A 21,302-nucleotide genomic window follows, 5' to 3' on the forward strand; every position below is an offset into this window, starting at 1 on the left:
ACACTAATCACAATTTGTGAAGGAAAGAAAAGTGAAAGGCAAGCAAATGAGGAATTTAAAAAGGCTCTTTTAGTAGGGGAATTAAGAGGTAGCAGATTTGAGGACATTGGCACTGGGGGATGAGTGAGAATCAATATATATCATTGGGGTTATGATTGTTTTCTCTTACCACAGTGGCTTTTTGGGTAATGCCCAATCAAGCTTAGAAACTGTTTTTTACCACACCCTGGTACAGGGTGTAGTCATATCTGTGACTGTGCTCATGTCCCCTCCTCCAAAAAGAGAGGAGGACGTGATGTTACTAGCCTCTGGGCACTGAACTGATCTGAGCATTTTTACAGTCCTCTTGTCCTATACATTTGTCTAAAGAAATGCAATGCTGTGGTTTGTGATTAACCACACCTGGGCTTTATAAAACAAACAACTGGGCACTACCTCAATACTAGCGACAATGAACGGAGCGTTAAAAAAGCTACCCTGTAGGAAAAAAGCCTGGAAAGACCAGGAGTCAAAGAATCAGGTGCAGTGACTTGCATAGGCAGAGTCCCAACAAATATTGTGTGAGGTTGCCAGGACCCATCAGAAGAGCTGTAGCTCTGTAGTTCGCTTATCTGCTCGTCCTGGCTGTGAATATTAGAAATCACTGCTTAGGCTTGATGTTCATGATAACAAACTGTCGGAGAAGAGTGAAGAAATAAGCAATAGGCAGTCATAGATTCAAAAGTGCAGAGCATTTCTTCAAGACCTCACTTTAACAACTCAAGAATGAAGGTTGTCGTTCTGAGCTTAAGTTTCCAGTCTATATTAAGTAACAACTAAAACAAAATGGACACAGAAGACTACTCGCACAGACAGATTTTCAAAGAGAGAAAAACTTATTTACCTCTCTAAATGTTTTGAAAAAATCCCAGCCTGAATTCTCTGTGGATTTATGAGCGGATGATGGCAGAATTTTTGAAGGAGTTAATTTTTGTCCTAAATTTAAAGTCTTTAAGTTACCAAGAGCATTCTCACAGCATGATTAACTTAAATGGATGTGGATCAGGCCCTTCAGTGAACTTTTGGAAATAAAATAGCTTCTGTTATTGCATTAAGTGATAGTTTAATTATTTAGGAAGGGCATAATTATCACTTACTGGATGGAAGAATAACTTACATAACAGTTTGGCAACTTGTCACAGTGATTGGGATCTAAATTGCATTATATGGGTTTTCAGTGGAGAAAAAGAAGGTAAGGGAAGGAACAATGTAATTTATAGAAAATAAAGCAGGTTCACACATTTGCTGCTTATGGTCATTGTAAGTGGTATAATTGTGCATAATCACTGGTCCCATTCTTAATGTACAGTGCTAGAGGTGGGCTAAAGTTTGCAGCGGCATATAAATTAAGATGCAAATATGACTTGTATTTGTTGGTATTACTAGAGTAAAGCAAAGAAAGGGAATTTCTGTTGTATATTTAAAGTTGAGAAACCTGTTTTGTGAATAGCATGCTATCAGCAAAGACTTTGTAGTTGTTAGGTAGCCACAAAAGGACACGGTAGGTCAATGATGGGTAAGGAAAAACAGATGTATAAAGAGCACAGCAGTGTTGGGCTACTGATAGGCACTTGCAGTTTTCCCCATCTGGGGAAAATGCCTTAATTCTGTATCATATGCATCCTGATTCCTATCTTTTAAAACAAACAAGCAGAAGGTAGGAGGAAAAGGGACTGAATGCCAGACAGTAATTTTAAGACATAGAATAGAGAAAAGTCATAGCAAAATGGATGATTTGATTTCTCATCATTATTCTCCTGAAGAATTATATTTGCAAGGTCATGTTAAGGCTTATTCAGTCAGAGGCATATCAGTGAAGGTAACTGGATTCAGATGAGTTCCCATCCAAGAGATTTTCAGAGAAGTGATTGTTCTCTAAATACATTTACAAAACAGCATTGTCTAGACTCGTGTTACATAATAAATCAAAGCTTGGTTTCCTGGAGCTGACGAACCTTATTTTAAGTTCTTATCAGAGAATGATCGAAATTCTGAGATCCACCTTCTCACATTTAGTTTATAATGTATCACTGTATTCCATTTGCTTGCATGCACTTTATTCTTTTGTTTCTTTTTAAAATTCTCCACCAATACCTGTAACAGCAGAAATATGCTTAATATAATTCCCATGCCTCACTAATACATAGTCATGGTAGAACAGACATAAAAAATATTAGTCACCTATACCAGGCATATACCTTTACTCAATGTATTAGATGAGTACTTTCTCTAATTCATGTATTTAAAATATAGGTGTATTTATTTCAGGTGTTTTTGCAATCGAATGCGGGAAGTAAAATTCAGAAGACAGAAGAAATGAAAGAAGGGAAGTAAGATACTACAGAAAAATTCTTACAGTATAATTTTTGAGAATTCTACTTTGTAAATTAGTTCACGTGCCAATAAATTTCTCTTATTAACATTCACCTTATATTTCAGTAGTTTTATCGAACCCTTCACTGAATTACAGAGAAGACCGTCATTTTAGATCTTTTGAACTACTTTAAAAATGTCTGTCGGTTGATTTTGGTTGAATTTGTCATTAACAGCTGACAGTCTTAGCTGTAGAAATCCAACGGTGATATATAAAAATGGTATCTCCAGTCTTTCTTTTAGCCAAGCCCCTAATTTAAAGAGTCTCTAATGATTCAGTTCTTCCTTTATCTTTTTTTTTTTTTTAATGTATCCAGAACTACTGGGAGAAGAGCAGCCTGGACACTAGCAATATAGAGAGAATACTCAGATTTGCACCTTCTTTCACAGGAAGAAGTGTTTTACAACCAAATTCATATTAGCCTTTGAATGAAAAGCAGAATCCATGGAACATCAAGACCGGCAGAGGAGGATGTATGCATAAACTTTCTTCCTCTGTAACATCTGCTGCTATGCCCTCATATGGTTAAAACAATGTACAACTTTAGGATATGTAGTGGGAAGAAACATATGAATAGACACGATAGCAAAAATGTGGCTACTTCTGTAATGGGGCAGAAAAGATCCCACCTTTTCTTATCTAACACATTTGTGATTCAGCAATCTGAATATTCCTAAATCTCAGAAATAATTAAAAAGCAAATGTCTGTTAGAGAACTTCAGTTTCCTATACAAGGTTTTGCATATCTCATAAGTTTCAAAAGCTTAAATTTTTATTTAAAATAGGTCAGCTTCTGCCCTGGCCCTTGCATAAGACCCCCTTCCCCTCAGAACCCTTGAGACTAAGTCAATATGCATAAATGGTTTTGCACTATTCCACTGTTAGGAAGTGATATTTGATCAAATAGATAGTTTGAAATATTCATTGAAAATATATGGGGCAATAATTCCAGAAAAATCAGGCTGATTTGTGAAGCAATCATATGACAGTTCCCTTCCCTTTCTCTTAAACCTGCCCCTTAAATCCTGCATGTTTTAATTCTAAGGATCCTTCATTACTCTGCTTGTTCATGTACGCATTGTATTTCAGCTACTGCATCTTTACTTGGCGGTCTCTTTAGGACAGGGACTCCATTGCTTGCCACGTTTCTTTTTTTGTACATTGTAGCGTATGTGAAGGACACAGTGTAAATTAAAAATCATGAGAAACATACTGGACAAAGTTAAGACCCTGTGAAAGCCATAAACAACTGGAATGGCTTATTAGAGTCTGTCTCTATACCTGAAATGTAATTTCAATCCAAAAGCTTAACCCACCATCCTGGTACTGTTTTTGTCAACTGGCTTCTTTTAGTCTAAAAATTTCTATTTTAGAAACCAAGAGAGTATGCATGGGAAAGAGGTATTCTCTTTTGGTACCCAAATTGAACTGAAAGCATTGAAGAATCAAAAAAGAAGAAGAAGAACAAGAAATATTTATGACACTAAAAAGGGGGCAAAACATCTTTCTACTTGTGAGGAAAGGCTGTCTGACAGCAGTATCCCAGCTTGAGGGGGTTCAGGGTTTTTTCCCTTGCCAAGGTCAGGCAAACGTTCAGAAAATAGCTTTGAAAAATGAGCAATTGTGAAGGACATACAAAACAGGGAATGATTCCACTTCCTCAGACACGATATACTTTGCAGAATTTAGCTTGCAAATGATGAGGGGTCAATTGTATAAAATTACTTGATATAAAAAATTTTAGTCTCGAAAATGTCATGCCCATTTTGTCTTGTATATACGGCAATCTGACTTTGTATTTCTTTTAAAGAAAAATGAAAACATTGAAGTGGGGCTGTAACAGCTTCTTTAATTTTTTTCTGTATTCTAAATTATGCTTATTCACCCATACACTCCCTCTCTGAGTATTCATTTAGAAGGAAGGTTTTGCAATAGTCACATTTAATTTATCAGGGTGCAATAATTTGTGTTTCCCAATCATCTTGCAGACTTTGGTTCATTATACTATTGTTTCACATGAGTAAGTTAGCAAAGTTTGGATTGATTGACTCTAATTAACTAAAACTGGTTCCAGGCTGTGCATCTATTGTCATGGTAGCTAGCCACAAAGCCCCAAACTGTTCAGTAATGGCAATATAACGTACTATCGATATGAAAATTCCAGCAAATGTTTAACATTGGGCTTGTCAGCAAATGAAACAAGCAAGAGTGGAGGAGGGAGGAAGGGACGTTAGGACAAATATATCTCAGAAGGCTTAGGGGAAATGCAGCCTTCCAGCAATGCTACGGCCCTGATCTCTTCACTTACTGTCATCTAGGCCTCCAACATGGAAAGAAATGCAATCCAGGCTGGAGACGTGCACACTATTCTGTAGAAGAAAGACATACATATTTGTTGTTTAAAAAACCTCCAAAAGAACCCAAAACTCTGGGCTAAACTAAGACCTTCTTGAATAATGTATGTGAGCCTCCCCCTCTGTATATTTTAAAGGCAGGAGTCTTCTCCCTTGCTTTTATGCTAGTCCACCTGGAGGAAGTCTGAATCTCTATTACCATAAAGAGGCCCCCCCCAAAATCCCATACGCCATGACACTGGAGAACCAGTTGCATTGAAAGCTTATGAAGACAAGCAAATATTCATCTCTTGGCTTGTTCTTTTGAGTTAGACTGAAATTAGGTAAAACTAACGAGAACCTCCGAGGATGAGCTGCCTCTGCTGGCAGCCATGTGCAGGAACTTGGGGCATCTGGAACGTGCAGGTTTGGAAGTGTAAAAGCTTTATGCCATAGGCAATGTATTCTCCAGAGATGCATCACCTGAAATATCAGCCCATGCATATAATGATATGCAAAAACTGCAGATGAAAGAACACTCGTTGAAGTGCTAATGTTAAGCACAAAAGTTAGGGAATGCCAAAGCTAGTTTCCTTCGTTTGACCTATCTTTGTGATTGCATCACTGCAATCTCCCGTATATTGCTCAGGCACTGTTTCTAGGACAAGATCTGTGGTAGCTGGTGTTTACTGCACCCAAAGAGCAATTCCTCAGTGCAGTGTTTAGTCCTCAATGCACAGTATGGGGTCCCCTTCCCTATTTTCAAGGCATGTGGTTCAAAACCGTGATTCAAACGCAGAATTGCCCTTTGTTTCTGATTTTGCTCTGCTCTGTAATTCTAGAACGTGTCATAGCCCCCCTCTCCAATGTGGGGAATGAAGTCTCTGTTTTCCAGACGCTTGTCATGCAAGGTTTTTGCACCATTTACAGCTGTGCAGCCAGCACTTGCATGGAGAAGGTTTCGCCCCCGTGCCACTCTCGAGGGCTGCCCCCTCGCCGGCCCCTTGACACACCGCAGAGGCTGGGAGCACCGACGCCGCAGCAGGCCTGTTCAGCCCAGCACTGGGGTTGCTGAGCCCCACTGTTCGCACAGCCTGCCCGCCTCTCCTCTTCGGCTTTTATTTAGGCAAATATCTTCTGAGTTCCCATTTGCCAAAATAAGGGCTTGGATTTTTATGGTATGACTGAGCTCAGCCTTTAACAAAAATAGGCACCAGGGTGAGCGACATCTTTAATTTTTCCAAGCCGGCACAACTAGTCACAGGCCATTTCCAAAAAGCTCTTTGTAGTTTCCTTTCCTAGCCAGCCTGGACTGCAGCACTGAGAGTGAGGCTCGGAGGCAGGCGCTGCGGGGGCCCTTGGGTCCCGCCGGGCGCATGCACACAGCCCCCTTTGACTTCACTGCAATTTACATCCCTAGGAGAGATGGAATTGGGTCCCCGAGCCTGGTGCCAGCCCTGCTCTGACTCACTGTGTGCCTTTGGGCAAGTCATTTAACACCAGGCTGTGATACCTCTCATTGAACTACACATTACACCAAAAAGGGTCTTGCGGAAGTCAATGGAGCTACTTGTGGCGCACTTGTACTTAGTAAGTGTGTCACAATCTGGCCGTCACTTAAGTTTCGCCTTTTATAGGGAATTACAGACTCGTTTACAAGGTTGTGGGGCTTAATTAGTTTATGTTTGCAAAATACATCTTATTGCTGGTGAAAGAGAATAACCATTATGAAGATGATGATGTGTTCAGTGTATGGTAAAGTCTTGGGTTTGTTTAGGCTTTGCTCCATTTATTCCGTAAAAAAAAAAAAAAAAAAAGGCCTTCCTTTGCAATCATTTGAAAACCTATTTCTAGGAATGGTGCACTCATTCTTCTGTCAGAAGCATTAGGAAAAAATGCAGTAAACTCTTCCCGGGCAAAGTTCCCCGGAGCCTGAACCCACATCACAAATCCAATAGCCACCACAGGCCGATGGGGCCCGACCGGCTGCAGCTAATCTGCGACACAAGTGTGGTGCAGATTGACTTGTCGGGTAAACTTTCCCAAATGCAAACACCATTTCCTTTTCCTGACTCAAAATATATATTTTTTTAACCCTAACCTATATTGTACCTTTAAAACTTGGCATTAGCAAACAGTTTGTTCTTTCATCAGCTGAAACGGTTTTTTGAATTCTGTTTTTTGTTGTTTTTTTGTTTTTTTAATCCAAGTATGGTTCTCATGGTGTAGTAAATGACATTAGGCTTTTGTAAATTCTTGCAGAATATAACAGATCATTGGTTTTATAACACAGTCACTGCTTTTGCATTCTGATGAGATTATTAGTAGCAGCCTAGAATACAACATCCCTGCATACTGTTAGTTAAAAAAAATAAAAGTTTACTAAATGGTCTCTTGTCAACTGTATCTGAAAATCATTATAGTTTCTCTGGTTTCTTTTACATGGAGGGGTTCTTCTGTGAGCTCGCGGACTATGTCAGTATGAAGTTACAGAATTATTACAGAGATGCTGTTTATTTCTCTGTAGCATTGTTTGTTTTTCTACAGAAAACCGTTTTTTTTTAGTATTTATAAATTGGTTGTAAAAATTGTTCACATGCCCAAGATATGCAATATGGTGTCTGAGCTCAGTGAAAATATTTTTCCTTTCATGTGTTGACTGCAATTACATTAGATATTTTTGTCTAATGTCAAAGCAAATACAAATCAAGCAGTTTTCTGATCTTTTCACACATCCTGTCTTACAGCCCTAAGGCAGTTTCATTTGCCAATGAAGACGTGAACCATCTGATCTTTTCAGACCAAATTCCCTCTCTTCCATCCTACATTGCAGCTCCCTGTTGTACGTCCTGCGCGCGCCTCGTCCTGTGATTCCAGGTTAGTGACCCAAACCCAGGACAGACCAGGGTGCTACTCTTCAGACCCTACTTGCAAGGCAGACTGGAAGGGAGAATTTTAGCACTAATATATTTTTAAATAGCTAAAAATGTTAGAATTAAAAGCTGGCTACTAACACGCAACATCATTGTCTCTGTTTCCATGCTGTTGCTAACATATATCTGTTTTAACACTATGACAGTCCACACTACAAGTGGCTGCAATACCAAATAAAGAGCCTGCGCTCTGCACCGTAATGACTCTAGAGGAGCCATTACATCTGATATAGTCAATATTATACATTCTTTAAAAATGTGTAAATGAATATTTAACTGAGACATCTGATCTGCTCCAGCAGTTCTGGTCTACCAGAAACATAGCACGCATTTTAAAAAACTGCTTGCATACACTTTACGTTTTTACCTGAGAAGCAGAACACTAGATCACATATAAACGTTTTCTTTTCTATGCCTGTCCATGACATGTTTGTTTCAAAAGAAACCAAAGTAAGAGGGAATGCTGATGAAGTGTTGGCTGTATTGTCTCATTGTGCCATCATGAGCTTTGCTGTCCCACTGAAGCCCAAATGAGTGCTCTCTCTGCTTGCATGTCCCTCCAGCAGATTTTGCACCACACCTCTAGCATGGCAAATGAGTATGTTTGTTTTTAATACGGCTGTGAGGACTGACAGACCTGCATCTTAGCAGATCACAAGGAGCGTCACTGGGGGCTCTGCTGATTGACACCACTCAAGCTCACGGCTCGGTCACCAGCCTTACCCTAAGAGGTGAGCAGCGCATGCTAACGCACGTGGCTTGGAAAACGGGGGAGGCTGAAATGCTGCCTGTGCCTAAGAGGTGCATGGACTGTGCAGGGAAGGGGTGAGAGCAAGCTGGGAATTCAGTTATGAAATACTGAAGAGTGTAGCTGTAGTTTAAGTGAGATCATATCCTGCATTTTTTGCAGGTAGGGTGAAATCCACACAAAGTCGCATACCTGTGCGGCATGTTGGAGTGCAAACAGCTGATCAGGGGAGTTGGGCGTTGCTTCAGACTGGGTCTGGTCTTGAGCGTGAGGCTGCTGGAGCCCTTCCTCTCAGGTCTGCACACACTGCTAATAGGAGATGCTGAAGATCACCACCACAGATCCCCCAGCTCTTCCTGAATACACTACTGTCCCCCCATATGGCCATTCTCTTGGTTCACCTACTTTGAGTGGTCTGGGCAGAGAAAACACCCGCTCAGCTATCTTCATCATGAGGGATGAGGGATACCTATCGATAGCGATCCCTATTGATAGCTATGGAAGTCAATATGCATCAATGGTTCGATAGTGAGAAGTGCTGATGCCAACCAATAGCAAAATCGGTCCAAGACCAAAAACTATAGATGCCTGTCATGATCAAGAGAAGAAAAGAAAGAAAAAAGGAGAAAAGAAAAGAATGGGGAGGAGGGGCAGGACCAAGGGCAACAGTCACTTACAATATACAGGGGGACACGTTTTCAAAGGCAGTCTCTGCTTTTATCCTAACAGTTCTGGGAATGTACATGCTTGCATGTAAAAAATTTCAAATGTACACGTAAATAGTCTTACTGCCTTTCCTGCCAGCCCCTGTATGTGCACACATGGGTCCCCATACTGTAACCAGGTTAATGCAGGCCATGGCTTAACTCTGCAACTTCTCAGAAACTTGCAGCAACTACCTGCCTTCAGCTAGCATTCCTCCCTCTCACCCATTGCAGCTCTCTTTGGCTTCCTCCTTTATATCTCTGAGGAGCTTGTACATTCTCACATGCATATGTAAAAGAACTAAATAGTGCAATCAGTAGAAGAGAATACATTAACATTTTTATTATTAATTACTCTTATACATCCATGGATGTGCACAATATTTTCCAGCTACATGTAGCTTGCCCACATAACGAGGATTAGGATTGCAGCATTACCAACATTGCCAGCACTACAGCGAATCTTAGGAATTTTCCCTAAAAGCACTAGTTCCTGGCAACAGGTGATTACGTGAGCAGCTTAGCTTGGATTCTTAAGCAAAAGCTGGTTTGTGTCACCTGTAGCTGTGGTCTGAAAGCATGTAAGTTCTCATAGCGTTAGTAAGAGCCAGATATGTCTAGTTTTATCTATATTTATGTTTCTTTTATCAGGTAACGTAGTGGTGTGCACACGCACACTTTAAGTAACGTGTGTACCATGGCCGAAGCGGGATGGTATCAGGCATGCTACATCAGCGTTTCAAACACACAGAAAGTCGTTTTTCAGAACAGCCTGGAGATGACAGCTGCACGGCTACAGCTGTAACTGCAATAGGGACCGTGGGCAAAGGTGGATGCAAGAAAAGTGATTAGTGGCTGCAGGGAAATTGAAGGTAGCTTTGAATGCAGGTGCAGTTTCTCGTACCCTAGGCTTTCTTGGCCTCCTAGGTGGGAGGATCTGGGTCTGGGTGCAAGTGCTATTGGGGTATATCCTCCTTTACTACTAAAGTAAGTAATGCTTACTAATGCAAGCGCTGAGTGTTTGCTCAGTGCTGCGTAAGACTGGGAGATGACTGTCCTTCACAGAGAGAGCTTCAACTCAGAGATGGCCACCACACTAAACCAGCAAAACAGCTCTGCACAGCAGAGAAGAAAAATTTTTAAAAAACAGCCTGTGATCTTACAGTTATCTCCCATTCTCATATCAGAAGAGTAATTCAGTGTGCAAATATTATTAAAGAAGAAATGTATGAAATAATGAGGAATCATTTCTGTCAAACGGATATAAGATGCTAATTGATGATGTACTGAATCCCAGAGATGCTTGACATTCAAAAAGTGAGTGAAGTACGGCAGAGCATTTGTATAGGCCATCTGGAGATGTACACCATACTCTACACTTGATGAGAAAGTGGCATTAAACTGAAATTTCTGATTCCAAAACCTAAATATGCATCACTCCAGGCTTCAAATTGCATAGATTGCTGGGAAGATCACAGATAAACAGCAATCTGGCACATTTCCGACTAGATGGAGACGTATGCCGTCGAGAGAAATGCTTTGTGCTCCGTTCCTTCGGATATTATTAAAAATTGGAAGAACTGTCATAAAATTAAGAGCAAAAATTTCAAAGTTCACGTTCATAGTTGTGTGCAGTTCTGGTTCCCAGGGGAATTTGACTGTGAAAGCTCTGTAGAGACAAAGATATCCAAGTTTCATATCAGCAAACTCCAGTAGCATTATAGAGGGAGGAGCATGCAAAACACAGCCAGAAGCATCATACTGAACTGACCTGTGACAGATTCAGTTCTCTTCCAATGTCAGGACGTCTCTGGTTAGAGAACAAAAATGTTGCAAGAACAAGTAGTTGCAGTAGCTGTTCAACACCCATTTATTTTTGGGTTTCCAGAACTGTGTAACTTATGTTACTAAACAATTTTTGTTCTTGCTAAAAGTTGCTCTTACATAGCACTTATACAGCACGTTAAACCTTAAAATGATCTGGATGCAACTGTATACACTGTTACTTTCTTCATACTTTACTACTAATTTTTTGCAGTGCTGAGAACCTGCAGACTATACTAAAATGTCCAGAATCCACCATATTAGATGCTGTGCAAACACAGAGAAAAAAGTTATTCACAGCCCAGACAATCAGCAAGCTAAGAGTAGAAAGTGGATAGCAAATGTCGGGAGGGTATATAGCGGGAGAGTTTTTGTATGGGTATCAGAGTTAAAAACAAACAAACAAACAAAGAAACAAACAACAACTTAAGGAACACAAAGACCTGAATTTTCTGATGTTGATAGAAAGCTCATTCCAAGCTTAAAGATCAGCAAGGGAGAAAGCAAGTGAGAGCTGGTATCATGGGCCGGGGGGAGGAAACATCTCGCCAGTGCCGAGAGCTTGGAGGACACTGTAAAATTACAATGGTTTACAATGGATAGGGAGGCTGAAATTTTGACAAATTATATAGAAAATATATCGAATATATATCTAATTATATAGAAAAAATCTCATAGGTTTGGATATGGTGCTGGCAGATCTACAAAGAGGAAGGTCAAAGCTGAATCTGTTCTCCAGTCTAATGATGCCAGCATAAGCAATATAAATAAATAGTAAACTGAATGTGCCATTTTCAGGTTTATCTGGAGCTGCTCTGAAATATCCCTGCTTAGCTAACTACCCTTTTCCTGTCCTCTCTGACTGTATCGCAAGCTTCCTGAACAAGGCTCCTATCTTAAATGCGTTTTGTAGCCTGCCTTGAAAATGGCTTTGTACAGGACAGAGATATAAAAACATAATTTGCACTGTCTACAATGATTTCCGGAGAAAGAAATCCTCCAGTTCTGCAAGAAATTCTTAAATAAATGTAATAAAAACATGACATGAGACCCTGCTACTCTATGCAGATCTTCAGGAGCAATGAATGCAGAAATGACAAAGTATGTTTCCTTTCTTAAAGTACAGTCCAAGGTGCAAGTTGAAGCACTGACAACTTTGCACTAGTGCTGGATGTAGGCAAGCTGGGACTTTCTGCTGTTCACTGGCAAAAACCTTTGGAAAATATCTGGATATATTAATATAATTAACTTGAAATAAAATAATGTCACACTAGTAAAAATGATACGTAATGCAGTCTTTCATAACACAAGCAAAAGGCTGCACAACTACTTTCATCCTCTTTACACTAGTAGAAAATGCGTGCTTGCACTTACCCTCCACCTGGACCCACATCTTTAATAAAGTCAACTGGAAAGCAAAGGCAGTGCCGTTCCAGCTTTGTGTGAGGACCTTGCGTGACAAGGCAGGTAAAATGGATCTGAAGTACAAGGTTTCAACCTTGTAGCCCAGGAAGATGTGCATCAACCCGTTAGTGCTGCTGGGCAACCCTTTAGCCTCTAACACCTCCAGCTGGGGCTGGCAAGCAGAGGAACAATCACTGCAGTGTGGCTGCACACATCAAACCCCAGAGCACAGCAATAAGTGGCTATTCCTCTTAACCGGCCTCAACTGCAAAGTTTTAACGATATCGGTCCTCTTCGCCATATGTCTGCTGGGTATGAAGTTATTAAGGGCATTTGAGGCCCTGATGTTATCCATGTGCAGATGATGTCCAGCTCGCCAGTGCCTTAAGTCTTCCCCCCACAGGTGCTGAGAAAGCCCGAAGAGCAGCTCTGAGAAAGCTCAGTGCAGGTAAGATTTGACTATTCTGTATGGCAAGGCAAGAATTTCCAGGGAGATGGTCATAAAGGTGGTGTTACATTTTATCGAACTGCTACTGTTGGTATGTGAGGAATAAGGTCTATGGATTATACTTGGTTCCTCATCCCTCTTGAATATCCAAATGAACTGAGGTTTTCAGACAATTGGGCCATTCTTGCACTAGGCAGGCCCGTAGCAATGACTGATGTAGTCCAAAATATGCCACAGCAGTGAACTTTACCTTGTCTGCAACTGACGTAGCATGCAGAGTCCCTCCTCTTGACCAGTGTTTGTCCCCAAGGCTATTCTGGGGGGCTTCCAATCAGTTTGACCTTTTTGCTTGAAAATATTTGTTTGATTAGGAGATGAACGTCTAATCTAGTAACCTAGTGTCTATAATTGTCCCCTCCTCCTACCCTGACCCCCATTTCCTATGGCCATGTAACCTGGTAGGACTTAGCATAGAGCTAACAGTTTTTAGAGGCAGGGTGTTCCCAGGGGAAGATTTGTCATGCTGGCAGTGGTATTGCTATGGTCATAACGTTCCAAAGACTGGGTAGATTAGAGATGATAGAACGAAGCAGTATCTCTTCTTCGATCGACTGATATATTTAGAATAAATAGGCTGCAAGCTACCCAGACCCTTCTTCCGCTCATTCTCGGTACCCTGGCCTTGAGGAAAAAATATAAAGCCAAGCCACTTTTCCTACAGCCTCTGGCATGTTGTAAGAAATTTGCATCAAAAGACAGAGGTATTTCACTTCTCTAAAGTGTTCTGATGTTTGGTTATCATGAAGATGCAGTTTCACATCTGGTTCCAAAGTATCTAGAACCACATCAAAACTATCACGATACAAAGCATTGAGCCAGCACAGACTCATTTGGTAGTTTCAAATTTGTTCACTGGTATTGAAGGCAGATTGCCAGAATCTAGATCATGATGGATCCGGTGTCGTCATACTGCTCTGACTTTATGCTGGATCACATGCTGTCTGTCCTCCTGTGGCCAGCGTAATTTTGCGCTGTGCTTTCAGACCAGTTCTACCAAAACACAGTTGTGTGTCTTGCCCTCTCCACATCTAATCTGTACAGTTTGGGCATCTGCTCCTAAACTGATCCACGGTGAATTAATGTGAAACCCTGCTTCCACGCTTTGGTAGCAAGGATGGCACACTAATAATTTACCAGCACATAAGGTAGAAGAGCTGCAGAGATCATCTGGTCTGCTCCTCTGCTACAAGGGAGGGGAGTAAAGCCAGAAAAAATCCTGGCAAATTTGCCTGACCTGTTCTTAGAAAGTCCCCCGTGGCACCAACTCTGTATCTTCCCTGAACAATTTGTGACAGCGCTTCACTGCTCTTATTTCCAGGAAGCTTTTCCCAATGTCTGAATGAAGTCTTCATTACTACAGATTGAATTTATCACTTCCTGCCCTACCAATTATGTTACATTCTTTAGGATTAGATTTTGATCCTTTATTCTTAACACAGATTCCAATGGCTTATAGAGTTGTCAGACAGAGTTTTTGTGAACAACTTTCAAGTGGGCAACTAATCATTGGATTTGCTTTCTGTTACTGTGATTCCAATTCTGCATGTGTATACATGATTGATTTTTAGAAGCATTAGTTGTCCCATTAAAGGCAATGACACCTGTGGATTTACAGCTGAGCACATATTTAAAGATTTACAGAACCAGGATCAGGATTATGTAGTAATCATGCTGTCATGTAAATATCTTCTAATTTCAGTCCTGGACTTCAGTCATCCTAGGGTATGGGTAGTCCTTCAAACCAGGAATACCCAAAAGTCATCACTGACCTTCAATAACTTTGAAATTCAGCCACTGCTTTATGGCTCAGTAGCAAAACAATCATGGTACTGATACCTTTACAGCATGGTGGTATTTTAACAGACCAGATTGTCTTTCCCAGGGTAGTATGTTTATGTTTAATTTGCAAAGTATTTGCAGTCATAAAATACTTCGTATAAAGATCAACTACTAGAAATACCCACTGTTCCTCCATAATAATTACATATGACATTCAAAATTTTGTAAAAATCAATGTATTATTAAGGACTGATTTAGCTAAAGCACAAATAATATTAGGTGATGACATCAAATTAATATTTTAAAGCACTTGACTTCAGGGATTTATTTTGAAATATCTATCTGATATTTTGCCCCTTCAATGGGTGTTGATGAAAAAGTAATCAGACTATCTAGAAAAGTTTCTGGGGGAAATTATTAAAAATATTTTATCTTAATCTGAATGAAGAATACAATTCTGTAAAAAAAAAAAAGCACCTAATAATCTATTTATTATACTTTGTTAAAATTTGATAATGTTTTGAACTCCCTGAGAATCTTAGGTTTTTAACTCTAGTGAAATTTGACCAATTAATAATTTTGTAGCAGATAATTCTTAATAAAATGCCTAGAAGGTTAAATGAGTTGAAGAACATGTGCTCCTAGCATTGGGATGTCATAGATGCTCTCTTATGAGATTCCCAATACCAAGTTCTGACAATTACTTTTCCTTAAGGTTAACTTTGGATATTGCAGGGGAGCAGTGCTAAGCGCAGCCCTCAGAAATCATTGCTATCTGTTGCCATAAAGTTGCTGCCTCCCTGTCTGCCCTTTGACACTCTAATGTCTTCGTAGACAGAATCTTCTGCATCAGAATTTAAAAAGGATAAAACTTCCTTAAAAGGATAAAACTGTTACTATTGTAACAACAATATCCAGGTTAGCAACTCCTTTAGCAGCTCCTTATGCATTTTAATAGCCAATAAATGGTGAGGAAAAGCTAAAGCTCCTCAGCTTTGGGAGAGCTGGGGCTGGCAGGATGAGGATAGCATGTCAGGGAGCGGGGCTCAAAGCCTGGGAGAAGGCCTCACGGAAGACACTGTGAGATGACAAGGTGGACAGAGGTCACCCAGGCCACCAGGTGCAATGGGGGCTCCCAGGATTCGTGGCCTCATGGGGTCCCTTAGCAGGGGCATTAGAGGAAACCCAGGCCTCCTGGTGCTCTGCCCATCTAGCTGGTCTGCTCAGCACCAGCCTCAGCATATCCACTGTCCCACTTCCTAAGGTGGTATTCTTTTCCAACCTGTTGCTTATTATCTTGTTCTTATCCTTGGGCTTTAATGTTGCGATATATATTGCTGCTGCTTGTGAGTTCCCTCAGCAAGGTGCAATGTCTGCTTTCCATAGTCCACCCTGAGCTAACATCTCCCTGTGAGAAAGGGGAAAAGTTCCAGAAAAGAGGGGGCTGGGAGACCAAAGGGAGAAGAGAGGGTGAAATGGAGAAAGAAATATGGCATTTACTATATGTAAAAAATATGCAAGAGGCCAGGTAATATAGAAGTTAGACTCCTCACATTTAATCAAGTGATAAATAATATATTAAATTACTAGGAGGCACTACCAAATGGCAAGTCTATCTCACCTGACTTCTTTGGTATATGTAATTGAGGTCAGAAGAAGAATATCTTTAAGTTTCCTGTTAACGTTTCTTCTCTCACCATCATTCTTTCTGCTTTTATTCTTACATCCTTTGTATTTTCCTTTTGCTTGACAATAGTGGTACAGCACAGGGCTGAACCTATGCATGAGAAGTACAGGAGCAAGCACTCTGCCAGCTTTAGATGACTTGAGCTGGCTAATGAACATCCAAGGTCTTCTAGTGAGCAGCACAACGCTACCTGTGGCACTTGGCTATTTTGACTTCAACTTTGCTTTAGGTAAAAAGCTATTTAATTAAAAGAACAACATGTTAGCAATTCTGTAAATATCACATTAATGCCAAAGACTGTAATTACTAAATATAAATTATACTCATAATTGTTTAAGAAATTGTTCATACCTTAAGAATAATTATACAGTGGTTATAATTTGTCTTGTTATAAAAATATTTCAGGTATTTTGCAGTGGGTTCCCTCTTTATCGAGTGCTATCACATTGTAGCATCTGGGATACAGCATTCCCTCTGCTCTGGTTGCCATTTAAATCTTTGCAATACTGAATGCTGCCACGGTACTTGCAGTACTTCTCACACTGTGTGCCTGTCTGTAGGATCCTTCATAGTATGTCAGACACGGTTCAGATGTTCCCAGCAGTGCTACGTATAGGCAGTGTTGTGAACAACAGCAATGATTACTGGCTATGGCAGAACTGTGAAGGTGTTAATGGCACCTGCCCCACTTAGAAAATTGACAAAACCCAGTGGTATCATAGCAAGTATGAGATTGTTATATACGGATTTCTTAATGATACTCTTATGGAAAAAACTGAGATAATGATGTCTTTTTCCACAGGGTGTTTACACCACCATATGCCATTCTGGAAGAAGTACGTGGTATAAACGCTGTTTGGTTCAATAGGTTAGTTCTTAAGTTCTTCAGAATTTAAATAATTGTCTAGTAAATCTCATCTATTATTCAGAGAAATATCTGTTGAATCGTATTGGTTCCACCCCTATTACCTTCTCCAGGTTCCACTGCTGTCATGGTGAGTTAGCGTGGACTGAAAGGCTGAGCATGAAGAGCCGGAAATGAGACATTTTTCCAGGAGGAAAAGTACATACACAGGATGTCCTTTCCAGGTGCTGAGTTAGGGAATTTCATTTTGCTTAGCTAAATTCCCCTTGCAGTTTCTACTAGGTGCAAAATTTTTCTTTATGTACTGTCATAAACTCCTCTTCTTGTTGTGCACTGCTAAATACTTATCTCCAGCTGTAGGTTGTGTTTCAATGGTAAGCGGAGTCATATTTGTTTCTATTTCTTTATGTTTGTAAATGCTTTGGCGTCCTTCTCTATAAAAGGTGCTGCATAAAATGTAAACTATATTTTAATATTACGAGCACCATCACTTGCAGGGAAGGCTCTAAATATATTTCACTCTTGTTGTAGTCTATCAAATTAATGTAATGACGAACATTAAGGCTTTTTATAAATCAGCTGAAGGATGCTAATATTTTTTTCTCCAAATCATGTAGCATTGTACAAAGCTAAATGCAGGGATATGAAATGAAGTTTCATCATCGTTGCCTCGCAAGTCTCTCAGGACAGGTGTGCAGAGATAACTACGGGGCAACAGCTGTGCAAGTGACCTCTGCACTTCTGGCCTACTTTACAATGAACAGGAGAGAGAATTACGACTCTTTTTTGGTCCAAAAGCTGGATTTCACCCATCTGCCCATAAGATCTATTCATATTTCAAGTAGTGGTGTCTCTGATTCTACGGGACGTGAGTCAGGGGGTGCTGTGACCATCTCAGTGACCTCAGAAAAGCCACAATGTTCTCTTATATTCTGAGAGTGAATGACCTTCAGATTAGCTCACCCTGGGGCACAGTTTCAGAAGTTTTGGCTTCTCCTTCTGTAAAGTGCCATTAATATTTACCTTCTTCCTCACTTTTTGACATTTTGAGATCTACATTGTGGACTGCGAATCAAAATCAGACACACACACATGCTTCTAGGCAACCCACACTGAACGTGTAGTGGGTTTGTTCAGGTGACATAAATGGTGGGAAGCAAGAGGTAATGTTGGTGTTGGAGCTATTTGTATAGCTTTAGGGAGTGATTTCCTTGGACTGTGCGCTATACCATTATATACATAGTGTATATACACAGGTATATAAAGCAGCATTGTAATGATATTATTTCCTCTGAACTGAACCTGGCAACATTAATTTTGCATTGTTTTTTTTCCATGAGAAGTTCTAGGATTTTTGTTGCTTTTATGCTTGTTCTTACAAAAGTATGAAAAACCGGGCTGTGGTACTAGGTTTATGGTGTGACCAGGAAGATGGCAGAAAAAGTCACCTCTGGAAATCTCTAGTACAAGCCAATTCTCAATGGTTGTAGCCACCTTTCAATATCCACGTTTGAGGTCTGTTGGTGATGCAGGAGAGCGTCTTTGTGCTCTAGCAATTTTTCTTTTCTGCTAAATCTTGTGTAAGCAAGTAGGAGTGACCCTGTTGCTAGAGGCTACATTAAAGATTGTAGAGATGTTAGAGGTGGCGTAGATTATGTTGGAGGTGGTGAATGGCCCCAGCATGTTTGTGAGGGACATGTGATAGCTATCCTGTCCCCACGAAGCTCATCTCCACATTCTTTGCTCTAGGGTCATATTTTTTACAGCTGCACTTGGTGCATGGTTAAGGGATAGGGCTGTTTTAAGACAGAGGTAGAAGAAAACCTGAAGAGCTGTACAGAAATACATGAAGAAGGCTGCTAGGGACTCAGGAGGAGTGCAAAATCTGTATTTTAAATAAAGCAGGCCCTGAACTATTCTCCAGTCCTATGGCCATGTGATGTGGCACAGCTCACATCCATACACCTGGACTCTCTCCACTTTCCTGTCCATGCACGACAGTGTGGCTGCACCTAGGAGCATCACCTGGCTCACGGTGCCTCTTCAGTTGTGCTGGGGAACTGCTTGAGAGAGCACTAGCTGGCATTGCTGCCACGCCAGGGAGCAATTAAACAGTATGGACAGGAGTGGATGCGTGCGTGAGCCAACACCTGAGCTCTGTTTTATTTACTGGTAAAGACATAGCTGAAGCAGTACCAGGGAACTCTGTTTAGTCTCTGCACAGGGGAATGGAGGGTTTAGGCTAGTGAGCTAGTGAAAGTTCATGTGAGGGCTAAGATGGCCAGAGCTCTTGATGATGGGATATACTAAGGAAGCAACAAAGCTCTAGCAAGACTTTGAGGAAAGGAATCACTGATGGCATTGTGGTATACTCTCGTTCTTCTACTGCCTGTTCCAGAGCAATAAAATGGCAGCTCCCCAGCTCTGTACTGCACAAGTGCTTGTCATTCTTGAAATTCATCAGCTGTTTTGTATCCACCTTATACGTGCCTGTTCCCTGCTATAAGGCCCCCCCAATACAAAACAGACTTCAGCAACTGGGAGTATGTTCAGCAGAAGGTTACTGAGATGATCAGGACTGGAGCACCTCCCCTGTGAGGAGAGGCTGAGTGAGCAGGACTTGTTCAGCCTGGAGAAGAGATGGCTTTGAGGGGACCTAACAACAACCCCTCAGCACTTATGAGCAACTCATCGAGATGATGGAGACAGGCTCTTCACAGTGGTGCAAGGCAGGAGGATGAGAAACAACAGACATAGATTGAAATAAGAGATGTTCAGAGTAGATATAAGGAGAAACTTTTTGCCCGTGAGGCCAGTGGGCCAGTGGAACAGGCTGCCCAGGTTGATTGTGCAATCTCTGTCCTTGGAGGTTTTCAAGACCCGACTGGCTAAAGCCCTGAGCAACCTGGTTTGGCCACATGGCTGAGCCTGGTTGGAGAAAGTGTTCAAACTGGAGACCTCCTGAGGTCCCTTCTGACCTGAATTATCCTGTGATCCTATAAAAAATTTTTTCCTGGTAGAAGCATGTAATGCAAACTGTGCTGACAATTATGGCTAAAAAGATTGCCACATAATATTTATAAAAAATATTTTTCAGAATTGGAAAGGTTTCAGAATCATTTTAGCTCTAAAATCCCCTTTTTGTGACCTCTCCAAACTTCCTAAAAAAAATTATCCTGTGAGATGGAAAGGAAGCTGTTCGTTAGGAAATTGGTTTGCATGGGAAGAGGGGGGCAGTTAGAAGAAAATCAAGCATTGGGTGCTCAGCAGGTACTAATTGGGTGGTTAGTTGTGAAGAAACTGCTTCCCCCAGGTACTGGGATAACGCAGCACAGAAATGACTTGAAATATGGATGTGACCCAATACTTCCCTTTTAATTCAATCTTTTTCCAGCCTATTGCTGGAATTTACACAACGTTTTATTGACTATGGTATCAGAAGCTATCAATTTGCTGCAGCCTCATAAAAATAAAATAGTGATACAGAAGAGAAACTGCTGTGTCAGACACACTTCAGCTATTCCCAGCTTTCCTCGACCCCTTCATCTACCCTCTCATCATAAACATCACTATTCCGTTTGCCTCTTGCCTCTCTCAACCATTAAAACAGGGAAACAAAAACATAGCTCAGAAGCTGTTAATACAAGATCCAGAAACATGTCAAATATTCAGTGTATGAAATATTTGTTGGCATCAACTAGTAGGAAGGAACAAACAAACAAGCAAACAGCATAAAAACAGGTGTGTCTGCGGGTTAGAGAGAGACTAAAGCAGGGTTATATATTCAAATTGGAGCAAGAGTGTTGTATCATACCATGATTGCTGTGGTAATTACCCATTTTAACGCATATTAGTGCAAACAGCTGTGCAAAATCCATATAAATGGTGGAACATAAGTAATACACTTTAATTAAAAAATTACAAGGCTGTTTTTCTGAAGTGGGTAAATGTATTTTGCTTGTCTTGCTTGCTCCCTTGTGATGTGAATGTCTCAGGGAGCAGTAGAAGGGGTGCACAGCAACTGTTTATTTCTGGGTTGAATTCCACATATATTAAGAATACATTGTTTTGGTGAGTTCAATACTTTGTTTTGGAACAATACCC

At 40.7% G+C, this 21,302-nt stretch overlaps 1 protein-coding gene and 1 long non-coding RNA gene across 3 annotated transcripts in view; both read left to right on the forward strand.

Annotated features, from left to right (window-relative positions):
• Window positions 1–2,461, forward strand: part of CCDC178 (coiled-coil domain containing 178) — a 193,748-nt gene extending 191,287 nt beyond the window's left edge. For both annotated transcript variants that reach the window (XM_068932793.1, XM_068932794.1), the window contains one exon: window positions 2,308–2,461. In XM_068932793.1, coding sequence (XP_068788894.1) covers window positions 2,308–2,359 — 52 coding nt within the window. In that variant the 3' untranslated portion in view covers window positions 2,360–2,461. The remainder of the gene's footprint in view (window positions 1–2,307) is intronic.
• Window positions 2,462–8,326: 5,865 nt separating this feature from the next.
• Window positions 8,327–16,456, forward strand: LOC138066054 (uncharacterized). The gene is made up of 3 exons (XR_011139244.1): window positions 8,327–8,410; window positions 12,763–12,807; window positions 16,403–16,456. It is a non-coding gene; the product is annotated as an uncharacterized lncRNA (long non-coding RNA).
• Window positions 16,457–21,302: the final 4,846 nt, after the last annotated feature.

This window comes from Struthio camelus, chromosome 2, assembly GCF_040807025.1.
Source record: "Struthio camelus isolate bStrCam1 chromosome 2, bStrCam1.hap1, whole genome shotgun sequence".
Classification (NCBI taxonomy): Eukaryota; Metazoa; Chordata; class Aves; order Struthioniformes; family Struthionidae; genus Struthio; species Struthio camelus.